This window comes from Battus philenor, unplaced genomic scaffold (assembly GCF_028537555.1).
Source record: "Battus philenor isolate CCGP_79_NKW_IND1 unplaced genomic scaffold, ilBatPhil1.0.hap1 SCAF_20, whole genome shotgun sequence".
NCBI lineage: Eukaryota > Metazoa > Arthropoda > Insecta > Lepidoptera > Papilionidae > Battus > Battus philenor.
The window spans coordinates 5,544,932-5,559,096 of record NW_027181683.1 but is presented as its reverse complement, the minus strand read 5'-3'; the positions used below and the strand labels follow the sequence as shown (position 1 = coordinate 5,559,096).

The window sequence follows — 14,165 nt, the reverse complement described above, 5'->3', positions numbered from 1 at the left end:
AAGATTGGAGACGTTATCTCTTTACCATATACTAACTATTTTATGCTTAAGTTATATTTATGATGTATGATATTTTTGGGTATACAAATTAAAACAATAAATCTTTTTTTTATATATTCTTACAATTCTTACACAAAGTATTGTATAACGATGAAATTGATGCTGAAGGCGTTTTCTAACTATTTGCCGGTCGGACGGCGCATTCATAAATTATTGAAGGTAGGAGATAGGATTCGTCATCATCACCATCATCATTTCAACCATATGGCGTCCACTGCTGTACACAGTACACCTCCATAGGTATTCCAATAGAACCAGCTGGAAACAGCCTACATCCAGTGTTTTCCAACGACCGCTGTACGCTGCGATGGCCAGTTCGGTGAAATAAGTATATATGTAACAATAAATAAAAAATAAAAAGGAAAGGAAAATGAGTAAGTTATAAGACAAATATATTATGAAAGTGTACTATCGGATCGAAGATTTATAGGAATATGATTATTTTGATGACATGCAAAAGCTTTAAGACCGACAACCTTTTTTTAAGATATATCGAAATTTTGTTATTGTCTTTTGATTATTTGTCATTGTTTTATTTACATTGCTTTCTGGACAGGAGGTTAGCGAAGTGAGCGAGCAAGGGAAGAGCAATGCATCCGGCCGCCAGGTGACGCTGCCATTTACACCCGCAGAACATGTCATGGGACTCATTAGAGTCGCGCGACTTCCTTGGGTAAGAACACTCATTAAAATTTAAAAGGCCTATCTTATACATAGTACAGTTACTATCCTCTGAAAATGACACAGTTAACTTCATCTTTTTCTCTAGTTTTCATGCTATGTTTCCTTTCACACCTATTTTCTAAGCTCGGTATTTTCTAAGCTTGGTATACTATGTTTTTTTATCAGTAATACTAGTAAAGAAAATTGATTTATAAACGCTAAATGGTCGATTTAAATGTTAAATACATATGTATCTTGTATATAAAACCTTATTTTAGTTTTAAAGTATCGCTAAAATAAAAACGCAAAGTAAAATATGGATTTTGCTTTTTTCACACAAAAATTAATATACTTTATTAACCTGCCAAAGTGGGAATAGAGCTCTTCAAAACTGCACGCTTCTAAGCAAGTGAAACGGACAGATAATTGTTATGGCCGTCAACAACTGTAAATATAAAGATGCATTTACATGCTGGTTACTTTTAAAAAGTGCGCAAACAGCAATTATTTTTATCGTCTCCATTGAAGAAAAATGCATTCATTTCCTATCTGATTGATGAAATGATGAAACGTTATCTGATGTAGTGCTTGCTATCGCTTTCCGAGAAGCTTTCCAAGTTACAGAATAAATTGCAATAGAAACGAGGCAGAAAATAATAAATGTAAGAGTGGGGGAACGCGTCTATACCTTACAAATGACATTTTGCTGCTGAAATAAAGGCATCCTAAGCTCGTTAGCACTAACTAATAATGAATTATGGATTTTCTGGTATTAACTCTCTCCGGTGAATATAGTATAGAGCAAAGCACTTGTTTTTTACGTGTTTTTATATTAACAAAAATATTGTATTCTAGCGGGGTGCCGGCACATCAGTTGTCGGCAACAAGGCTACTCAGCTCACCTGATCCATCGAGACACCAACTTGAGGATCCACCAGGTACATCCATAGGTCATCAACATACCGAAATATTAGGCTCATCATCGTAAACATACATACAAATCCGTTTCTGGTTAAATTCATTGTAATCCTGAATTTTTTCTCCTCGCGTTGTGTCACTTACTACAGTGGATCGTAACACTAAAGGATTCGGTTTTTTTTATTATTTTTAAGTTCATTTTTCCCCCATCTTGTTTTTGGTCCAGGGATATATACCCTTCTATTTTCACCCTCTACCTTCAATCCTTTACAATTACTCTCTTTATTTTCTCTTTTATCCTTCATATTTTCTATCACAGCATTCACGCACATTACATTCATGCATCTATATTTTGTTATGCTCAATTACGTCATCCACTACCCTTCAACAAAACCGCAAAAAAGTGTGGCGGCTCTCCTCCTCCTCAAAAAGGAAAGTGATGTTGCCGGTTGATTCGCCGGCCCATTTTCACTTTACAGGCCATTATAAGCCACTCTATATACGCGACAGCAAGTAATTTCGTGCACCACGTTCTGTACCACCGCTGTGTTACAGATTCACGAGGGACTCCCTTTGATTTAAGCACTGGTATCCATAAGAGTACTCTGACAATCCCCCGTCCCCCGTGAACATTTGGGTCAAACACTAAAAAGGATACTAAAAAAGACACGTTAACAACTACTTGGAGAACTAGCGCATCGATATTAATCAAACTCGGAATCTCAAACTATACAAAGTTAATAAAAACAATAGTAAATAATCGGTATGCTTTCGAATTCCTTTTAGAATATTAACAAGAAAAGGTGATGTATTTATTTCATTCACTAATGCTTATTCATTGCAAAAAAATACGCAAGAAATAATTACAAGTAAAATTTAAAATGCACGACAAAATAATGTGTATCATGAGTCTAAGAAGAAACCACGCATTGCGTAAAAATAGATATTTATTAAATATATATATTATGAAATATATAAGTATAGAATTATTAAATACAAAAATTAAAAATAATTAGAGATAATCGTTTAGCACAGATTAAATGAGAATTAGAAAATAATATTTGTCTAATAAACACTGTTACATTTACATCCCAATACTTTAGACCTGTTTAAATATGGATAAAGAATTGCTAAATTCTATAAAATAAAAAATAATTATTTGAAGAGTATTTTAAACTCTTTGTACAAATGAAGTGAATATAAAACTTCAATATAAAACTAAAACTTACTTAAAACGATGTGATAACTTACAAAGTATGATCACAAATGCCTAACTACAAAGTACTTACAAAGTATTAAGTTTACATCAAATTTAAATTAAAATCCTTCAAAGTGCTCTCCTTGATTAGCGATGCACAGATCCTAACGATTATTCTCTGATTGGAAGCACTTTGTTAATTCATCTTTCGGAAGGACCTTCTGCTGTTCTGTCGGGTATTGTCACAAAGCGGTTTCTTTTCAGTACGGTTTTTATTTTTGTGAAGAGCCAGTAATCGCATGTTGCTAAATGCAGAGAGTAAAGCAAGACAGTAATATTTTTTACCAAAAACTCGCGAATCAGTAGCGATATGTGGCACGGTGCAATTTTGTGGAGGCGGAAACCGTGGGCTCATTTTCCGGGTCTCTTTCTCGGTACATTACCTCGCAAACGTTAAAGTGAGCCCTTATAATATTCGGAGTTCACAGTCGTTCCCATCTGCCAAGCCTCGTTGTATAATATGGCCTGGATTAAACGTAAATTACAATGACGGAGGTCACAAGAGCAGACGTGGCATCAGGATGCTGTCACAAGCGATCCTCTTAATCCTTAACAGTTTTGTCGGACGATGTATCAATGTCCAAAGCAATTTGTTGACTGACAACACCAAATTGTATCAAATCGTATGATATCAATAATTAAGTCCTTCCGAGATTCTCGATTTCCCATCCAGTAGGTTCAATAGAGTATCTTTCTTTTCTTTCAGAGCTTTTTCCATTCGCAGAAGAGTACCAGGGCGAGAGGAACGGCGTTCTGCGATGGGGCTCCCGATTCGGACCCGCGCACCGCCCGCCGGCGGCTGGCCTCCTAGAATGTTTCCGTGGATGCCGCTCCAGGCTAGATCAATATCTAGCCCGGAGAAAGGTAAACGTTTATTCCTTTTTCATGCACTTTATTTATAGACTTTCATCATATCAGCCTATAGTCAGCCTATAGCCCACTGCAAGGCATAAGTCTCCCCTAGAGATAGCTACGAAAATTGGTCTTGCATCAATTGTGCGATGTGTCCCGCCATCTACAACTTCAAACGAGCAATTCTTGGAGCTACATCGGTTACCTTTGTTCTTCTGTGGATCTCTTCACTTCTTATTCAATCTCACAGCGAAACTCCAAGCAATAATAATATCTTTAGAGGTATCATATACCTACAAACAATACTGTCTTCTTCTTCTTTAGCACCTGTATTAACCGACTTGGAATAGAGATTGACCAGAATATTCAGTCCCTTGTCAAAGTTCGTTGATCTGTTGATCCGTCATACTGATGCACAACGTGTATAGGCTTGCTGTGGGATCGATTTCCGGTAGGGGAGGTTTATGTGATTTCTAGAGAGAGCTAGGGAGAGATAGGGGAGGTTTATGTGATTTCTAGAGAGAGAGCTATTGCATGCACGGCTACGGACGTCATCTTGTAAAAAAGCAATTTTTTAAGCTCAGGCTCCGACATATATTTATCTATTTACACAAATTATTATCTACTTAGGATTACCTACAGCACTTATATAAGACATAAGAAAAATGCCAAATTTGAACGAAATTAAAATCCAATTTAACTTTAACTACTATGATATCTAATTAAATTCGATCTATTTGAAATTATGAATAAAACCATAAGTGTGTTACGAAGACATTTATTATGCATATTGTCACTAAAGTAACGATTCTAGAAGACGTCTTTATTAAAATTAAACAGTGGAACAAATGTAAAAATTTCCAAGGTGTCCTGTGAGCCGTGTCTTGGGAAACCATTAACCCATATGACTCCATAAGTTTTATTTCTAGAATAAGTTGTATTTATAAAAATAGTTTATATTCGTAACAAGACTAGTAAATGTACGTAAGCTTAGTACTATTAATGAAAACAATTTTGTTATATCGTTAGACAGTAATAAGGAGATGCGTAGAAAAATGAAAGTAGCCGGTATAGCACAGCGGATTAGTAGATTGGTACAGCAGTGGGTGCGCTATATAGTGCGTACAACTGATGACTGTTGGGACTTGATGTCTCTGAAGAGGGGACCACGAATTAGCAAGTTCAGCGTAAGATATCCACAAGGTGGACAGACGACCTTATTAAGGTCTTCGAAATAGGCTGAATGCAGGCTTCTTCCAATTGATCTTTTTGGAAGTCTAAGTCTAGCAATGGACGTGCTATAACTAAATGATGATATGTAAATAAAGACCATAATTGTGAACGCTTTTACCATAAACATCTTTGCAATGCATATAATTTATTAATTCATTCATTTTATTTTACACCAGGAAAAAGTATAGTAATCTCTTGGAAGTTAAACGAAAAGTGCTAGTAGAGCCCAATTTGATACAAACTAGAATTGAATCTAATTGAGGTCCTTAATAATGAAAATAAATTATAGTATTATTTATACTAAAGCAACATAGGTTCCAAACAAGATTAGTACGTACCTCTCTTAAAAATTAAATTGACCAGTTTTTGTTTTAATTTTCAAATAAATACAGATCGAGCGCGGTGTGCGTCTGTACGGGCAGAACGAACAACGGCTGGCAGTCAAAGTATGGCTGTCAGCGTTACGCGGCGTGCGGCATCGCAGCGACAAGTTCGCGCTGCTCGGACACCTGTACCAGGCATACATGGACTTTGGAAAGTACAGGTAAATAGTTCAGACCATTTTGAGTGTCGGCCCAAGCTGAGGTCCTGTCTCGAAGGCCTTTGCGCTATTACTCCATTAAAAGCGATCGATCTAAGCGGCCTTTGAATTTGGTGGCTTCCTAATCCAACAAAATAAAAAATTTAACATCTCGAGTCAATGCTTTTTGCCGTGCAAATGTTTATGCCGATTTAATTTTTGAAAAAAGGTCTAGGTTCAGCTATTTGAAATCCAGTGAAGCTGTAAATGCCAAATGCTAATGGCCAAAAATATAATGAATAATAGAATGTCTGAGTGATGTCTATAGTTAGTACAGATGCTGTGCATGCATACATGCAAGTGTGGTTTTAGGCCGGAAGAAATAACAATGTCATTCTTAGAATTACCTTGCACATGAGGAAAAGACATAACCATATCTACATATAAAAATTTAAGTTTCTCAAGTAGTATCGTAAACGTAAGGCTAGGGGATGGAGGGTGTCAAATCTTACGACTGTCTCTAATAAACTACAGAAAAGGCTTTTGTCCAGGGGTAGACGTCTTACGACTGAAATAATGATGATGATTCTTTTGGCGTGTTTATAAGAAACATTAACAATAGTACTAAATATAAATTAGGATGTGTTCGTTTATAAAGTGTGTTACCAGATATTTTATATCTTATCTTAGTAAAAGAAACAAGGTTCTCGCATTTAATGCAATAGTATCGGCCGAAGTGGATGAAGCCAACCATTAAACAAGTTTTAAGTTGCCGTGCCTCATTGTGTATATCTTGTTAGGTTCGTAAATCTATGTTAAGGTTTAGGTTTTAGTGCTCTATCATCTCAGACACGGTGTAGTTGTAGGTACCAGTGGGCAAACTACATTTGAAAAGACAAAAATAAAACTTGTACGCAATTAGTATAAATATGGAAAAACTGAACCTGACTATTGTATCCTCGTCTGCTGACTGTGATGATATTAATTACAGAGAGTCCTTAGAGTTCGCGAACAGACAACTCGGCATATCGGAGGAACTGGACTCAGCGCCGATGAGGGCGGAAGCCTACCTGAATCTGGCCAGAGCTCATCAAACTCTAGGAGGACTTGACAGGTACATTAACATTCCAGAAGAATTTTATTTTCAAACTGATATAGATCATTGAGACAGGTTTTTAATAAGATGTACAACTTTCGAAGTAAATAGTTTATAACAAACTATTTTTCCTAATAGGATTGATCATAATTCAAAATTAACGATAAATAAAAATTATCTTTGATAGTACTGTATTACATTTGTTTAGTGTTAAACATTAGAGTTATCTCTAAAAAGTAAAAAAAAAACGTTTAAATTTAATGTTAATAGGACTACTTAGCAAAATTTGAGTTTAATACACATTAAAATCATTAATATGTACCAGTGTAATTAAAAAGGAGGCTAATACGGCGACGCCGTTTTGACATGATTGTGAAGAAAACCGAATCGAAGAAGGTTTTGAAGACTCTTTCAAGTACTAGAAAAAGCGTTGCCGAAAGTGCGTTTTATCAGTTGGGACTACTTCAAAGGGGATGAAATTGATTTGGAAGAATAAAAAAAGAATTTACCTTTACATAACCAAATTCATCTTACTTTATGAAAACAGTATTATGTGGTTTCAACTGAACGGTACTTCACACAGCTACCGTAACAAAGGGTTTATTGCAAACAAAATCATAACGAGGTTTAACATCAGGGGATCATTTTTCTTGAGTTAATTTAACGATAGTCTATATAGGACCAAACGAATCGACTGCAACTTTCAAAGTCAAAACCCATACTGTGATTAAATGAAATGATCCGTCTTTCTGCCAAACGTCTTTTTTCTTCAATTTCTTCAAAAATTGTAATTAAAAACTTTGAAAAAAAATAACATCTGTATTTAATTTGAAATGTTAGGAAAAATAACAGAAAATTACAAACATAAGAAATGACAAGATAATGTTACAATATCTACGGATGTTTCCACTAATAAATGATACTGGTATGAAAAAGAATAAAATCTTAAATTTAAGAGTACAAATTAGTAAGTAAAATTATTTAGAAAGATTGTGTTGGAAAAATAAAATGATGATAATAAACTGTCTATAATAAAATATTTTTTTGTAATTGCCAAACCTAAAATAATGAAATAATGACTTTCGTACAAACTTTTTGATTTTATTAGAGTCGAAAAATAATGTTCTTGTAGGAAAACTTCTTTAATCTACGATAAAACTTATTCAAAATTGTTATAACTTTGCTCCTTTGAATAACAATAACCGGTAATATTTGGTAGAGCTCTGTCGTACGCCCGTCATGCGCTGTACAATGATTGCGGCGGCGGCTCGACGGCGGGCTGCGTGCACCTCACAGTGGCAGCCGTCAGCCTCGAGCTGGGCGCCTTCAGTAAGGCGATGGACGGCTTCCAGAAAGCGTTAGCTATTGCGCAAGGGCAGAACGACAACACGCTGGTGCTTCAGGTATCCTTGTACTTGTTTTGTTATTAACTAAAAAGGTTTTATCATCTTCACCGTCATCTCACCATATCATCAATCCACAGCTGGATCTAGCCCCCCCCCCCCTCCAGGGATAGGATTCGTAGAAAGCGGCCCCTTGTCCAACTTTCCTGTCTTTAAGAAGGCACTTCAACGCACTTTGTCTAGCCTTTTTTACTAAGTTTCTGGAACACAGTTATTGCAAAAATATAAGAATAATTAATATAAACAAAACGTAGCTGCCACACCAGAAGCCATATACAACAGCGTAACTTCTCGCGCGCTCCGACGGACGGCATGCTTCGACCGAAGAAAGAGCAATCGTCTTTGTTGACATGTGACTCGTATTCAAGAACGCCGCCGCAATAAAACACTAGGTTAGAAAACGCCGTCACAACGTGAGATACAGTTCTTGATTATAGTTAGTTTAACAAAAATCAAAACTTCGAATACCAGATTTATCTCTCTTGAGTACATATTTAGGAAGGGCAATTAACATCAGCTTTGCTCGACTAACTTCTCCCGATAACTTCAAGGGTCCTAGAGTCTCGAGGTAGCCAAACTACTCTAAGTTAGCTATCGGTGGCAATAATTTAAGAATCTAATCATTAGTTGCATCTTTATCAGTGAAAGAATTATTAAGTTATGTTGGTGTTAAATAAGTCACCAAAATATGTGTCACAGCCCCCCATTAGGCGAACCGATGACACAGTTAAGATCGCGGGCAGCGTAAGACCGGTTATCGTCGCGGTTTTTACTGGAGACCTATGCCTTGTAGTGGGCATCTTCCGGTTGACGCCCTGCTTTGACCACTAGCAATCAAACAGAAAATTCGAACGTGAAATAAAAATATTAATTTAGTTAGTAAAGTCATAATAGATGCAGAGATGATAACTGCTTTATATTCGTTGAAATAGTTCTACCAAAGAAAAAAATTAAAAGATTTTGTGTGTCTTTAAGGTGTACGTGGGGCTGTCGGAGATGTGGCGACGGCTGAGGGATGCGGAGCGGGCGGTGGCGTGCGCGGCGAGGGCTTGCGACCTGGGCCGAGGTCCACGAGCGGCCGACCTCAACACACGACACCATCGCGCTGCCCTGCTGCAGATGGCGGCCGCATTACGCGCGCGCGGAGAACTAGGCGACGCTCACGACTATTGCAATGTAAGCGAAAGCCAACAGAAAAAAACTTATACTGAAACCAAACTAAATTTACATTAAATACTTACTACCTATAATGATGTTAAAATAATCGACGATTCAAAAATGCTTATAAAAGCATTAAAATGATAAATGTATACCTTATTTGCTTTCTATTAATTGTGTTAAAATAAATCAAAAATCTATGGTTTAAGAAATTAAAAATAACTTTATGACAATTTGATAAAATCGTTTTCGAAATTCGGATTACTACATAGTAGAGGTAATTATTGTTTACTATCCGTCTGCTTTTGAACTGCAAGAAGTTATTGACCTGTTCAATAAAAAAATAATTAATGCAATATTTTTCAGAGATCACATAATACTTGTTAAAGCGCATACATATTACCTTTAACATCTATAACCAATCATTCTATATAGCCCTTCGCTTTTATTTTTTACATTTTCAACATGATTTTTTTTCCTGTCAACATAATACCAAGACCTCAAGGTATTGTGACCGCATTTTGCGTAGAGCAATCAACATTCCTTACAAGTTTTGGAGGTACCTTGGAATAACTATGACTTGTGGAGATCCACCACCTCAGTTCATCATGTGATCACCTGAAATAGACGTAAATAAATATTTTGGTCACGTGTTCTCACTTGAATTTCACAAAGCGCTGTGAAAGTATAAAATATCATTTGCACATTCATCATCATCATTATCATTTAAGCCGTGGGATGTCTACTGCTGGACATAGATCACCGCCAAAGGTTTCCAATATAATTGGTTGGAAGTGGCCTGCATCAAGCGACTATCAACGATTTAGTAGTAAGGTCGCCTGTTCTTCTTGTGTAGAGACAATGAATTAATTACGGGCTATATTGTGTGTATTGGTCCTTGGCCTGCACTTTAGAATCTAAATGTCCCGGCTGAAATCTGTTCTGCGCGCTACACTACGAACACTAAAATACGATATCTGTATTCCTCCATAAATACTAAAGAAATTGCTAAAAAACATCGTAACATTTCACTCTCAAAATCATTTCGTTTTAAAAATGATTTAATTATCATGAAAGTGCATTGCTCAATTTTCTTTATCGCGGAAACCTATACGGTGTTCAATTGTTTAGGAAGCGCTTCGTCTGGCAGCCGTGGCAGGCGACCAGGGCTGCTACGCGCGAGCTGTCAGGATAGCTGGCGACGTTTACCGCCGAAAATGCGACATCGGGAAGGCACTCAGGTACGACTTAACTTTTTTAACGGCGATTGAAAGTACCTTTAGTTAGGTATGCAAACACATCTATCAATATAACATATAGATAATGACAATTGTTACTTATTTAATACCGTTCATATATTCGTAGCGAAGTCACTATTTTAGCAAATTTAATTGTGAGAGTTGATTTTTCTTAAAATCTATATTTTCGATTTTGGATTTTATATAGATACTTGTATAGCCCTTAAACTATTTAACAAACACTGCGGAAACATGACGCAAATCTGCAAATTAATCTAGCCATTTAAGAGTTTAAGTTGGGGCTTTGAATAATTAGTGAGAAGAAAATATTCAAAAGTTAAACGCTCTTTATAACTTTTAACCACTCATTTTATTTTATTGTTCATTTTATATTACAATTTGAGTTCGCAATAACACGAGGTTTTCATATACATGTACGAACTAGCTACCCCCCGCCAGTTCCGCTTTGCTCGCATTATGTGGTTATAAATTCGTAATCTTTCACATGTCAAGAAAAACATTCTGGCCCAGTTTTATGCCTATAAAAGTTATAATTTAAAAGTATACATTTTAAAAACCCTCAATCCTCTTACGGATGCAACTTCACAAAATCCGCTTTTAGTTAACCAGGAAATCTCTTAAATATGTAAAGATAGATAGATATGTTGACTAAACATTGTCATAACTTAGGCTTCATCTCTTAACTTATTTTTGCTTAGTCTATAATTTGTTAAAAAATTATGTAGGTCCAAACTATTTGCATATTAATTACAAAAAAAATGAAACGGAACCGAAGACGGAAATAAAACAAATATAGAATTTTCGGAGGCCATTTCTTTTTGTTTAAAAAAACAATTGTCACAATTGGTAATACGACTGATATAGTCATCAAAAATCATAAGACATTGAAATCTCTTTTTCTTGAGTCCGTAGTAATAGAGAAATGACTTATTTGTAGACATTACGAAGTAGCAATGGGTGCTGGGCAAGCACTCGGAGATCGGCTGGCGCAGATGGAAGCAATGGATGGGGCCGCGAGATGCCTCGAAGCACTTCGCCTGCAGGGTCGCATCTGCAACTGTCGTCCGCTGGAATTCAACACACGTCTCCTGGAAGTCGCAACGTCTGTCGGGGCCAAGGTCGATTACTCTTTGCAATATATCAAGACTTCTTTAATTATATCTTTAAGCAAATATCGTATGTATTATATAGGTTGTTGGAAGACCCTGGATGCAGGCAGTTTTCAAACGGCACTATTGGAAATCTATGGGAGAATCATATGTCCAGCAGTGGAAGGAGTGTAGATCAAATGTATATATGTTTTATGTAAGATCATTCAGATCTCGTTAAGATCGTAGTAAGATACCTGTTGAGGGCCGCTTCCAACCAGTGCAACTGGAAATCCATGGACGGCCTACCGCTGAAATGATGATGAATATTTTATTAATCACATTTATGTTTAAATAACGCATAGATGTTGGTGCGTCGTGTGCGTCTGCGCCTGGCGGAGATCTACTCGGCGCTGGGCGACAACAACGCGGCGGCGCGGCAGAAGCGGGCGGCGGCCGCGTGGGTGGCGCCCACTTGCGCGCGCTGCCGGGAGCCGCTCGCGGACCGCGCGGAGCCACTCGGGACGCTGGCCTGCGGTCACATCGTCCACCACGCGTAAGCTTTCTTTACACACACTTTTGAATCGTCAATTATTATAACATTATAAGTAATAATTTACCACCCGCTCGTAACACTTATCTGTTGTAAAGCGCCGGCCTGAAACTGAACAGTTGCTCTTTTAAAATGAAATTTAATAATGTTTTATGTATACATTATAATATCTCCTATAACCTGTTGAATACTAAAATAAGATATTTTTAAAACACCTTTAATTTTAGGTTTAAAACTAAGAAAATGTATGTGTAAAATATCTCGTTGAACTTTCTGATATATGCGTACAAACAGGCCCACACAGAATTAAACTATTTTCAAGACAACCTAAATTAGCCACTGTCCTCTCAATATTGACTCCAAATGTTTTTGATTCCACGGGAAGAAAATAATACAATTTACTTACAAGTGGTGCAACACACGAATATAAAGAAATATATTGTTTTTATATCGGCACCCCTATTTGGCGCCCAAGGCAGTCGCCCAGTTTGCCAACTCCGTCATTCGGTGCTACTAATGGTTACAGTTGCTTGCCGGAGTCATGGTCACGTCGATCTACACGCGGCGCGAGTACGGGCGTGGATTGTGCTGAGTGTGCGTCTCCGCGCGCGCCACGTGCTCCCCCACCAGCACCTCCTGCGCCTAGAACACTGCCTTCTCAGGTATACTATCATTAACATCAAAACTACATTACAACTTCTGCAATATTTGTCTCTTCTATGTACAGGGAATTATGCTATCTTTAAAGATCTTAATGGTATCATTCTTTTAGTGCCTCTTTAATGGTTCCAGCCAATATGTTTCGTCTTTTTCTCTTTAAAAGCTTTTTATTAAAGGTTTTCTGCAAGTATCACATATCTTGTGCAATGTGCATTTTTTTTATTACAAGCATAAGATCCTTTACAATGACCGTCATGAACATAATTTACTTTACTAGAATCAGATTGCGCCGTCTTATAATGACATATTCCAAAGCTTTAGCTTTAAGCTTATCTTTTGCAATGTGCAGAACAGCATGCCATTTTTTATAGCTTTATTTGTGTTGTTGCCTCAGTATTTTCATTCTTCCGCAATGTGGGGAGCAAAATGTCAATTCAAGAAGACGTCAGTAGGATTGTTTATTAACTTAATATTGCACCGTATTAATAGTGAACCATCTTAAACTATTTTATGTATGTTACAAATTGAATTACAATTGAAAAGATTTTGTTACAGGATTTTCCATTCGGCACGCCACCCACCCTTCGCGAATCAGATCTTAATTCCGTATTGTCAGATCACAGCAGCCAACAGGCTACGTCCAGCGTATAAAAAATTTAAAACCTATGTTCCAACATTAAAATTGTTTTAATTAAAATCGATGCAATTTAAAAATACATCAATGTATGGAAACTGACCACTTTCTTGAAAGGAACAGAAAAATGCGTCATAAAATATTTTTTCTTATACATGATTTTATTTTAATATAATCGTATAAAATGTTTGTATATATAATGACGAATATCTTAATATCAGAAGGTTTCGTTTTATGTTTTATTTAATATCCCAATGTCCATGTTTACATTGAAAATTGTTATCTTAAAATAGTTCATTGAAATTTCTTAAAACTGTTAGAATAGTTAAAAATCATCAAATTTACTATGCCAAAGGCATAAAAACACTAGATTGTATATTTTATGAAAATGCAGTGATTTCATTAAAATAGTCGAAATTTAAACAATAATAGATGCAAAGGACATTGTTGCACTGCCTCAATATAACATATTTTTAGTAAATGTCACAAAAAATTTGCGCTATAGCAATAAACATGCCATGCCTGAGATAAACGCTTTATAAACAATATAGTTTATTATAACTTCATATATATCAGATATGTGTATAGAATCACAGAAATATTATATATTGTTGAAAACGATTGTATTGATTTCAACATCTATGTGTCAACATGTATTAAATAGTATATAAAAACCTTGTGATGTTATTACGCTTTTATCGTGATAATTTGTTGCAATATAAATATATTTATTATTAAAGTGACGTAAAAATGCGAGTCTCCCATTTTTATTCCAACTTATGGCACTGAAATATATTTTACTTCTTTATG

At 36.2% G+C, this 14,165-nt stretch overlaps 1 protein-coding gene across 1 annotated transcript; it reads left to right on the top strand.

Moving 5' to 3' along the window:
• The first annotated feature begins 695 nt into the window (after nt 1-695).
• LOC137922929 (43 kDa receptor-associated protein of the synapse) lies at nt 696-13,372 on the top strand. Its single transcript, XM_068766040.1, has 12 exons — nt 696-733; nt 1,579-1,661; nt 3,606-3,763; nt 5,377-5,528; nt 6,496-6,618; nt 7,820-8,003; nt 8,979-9,179; nt 10,293-10,402; nt 11,358-11,538; nt 11,874-12,064; nt 12,588-12,723; nt 13,265-13,372. Exons 1-12 carry the CDS (start codon nt 696-698, stop codon nt 13,370-13,372), a joined length of 1,665 nt encoding a protein of 554 aa, XP_068622141.1.
• Nucleotides 13,373-14,165: the final 793 nt, after the last annotated feature.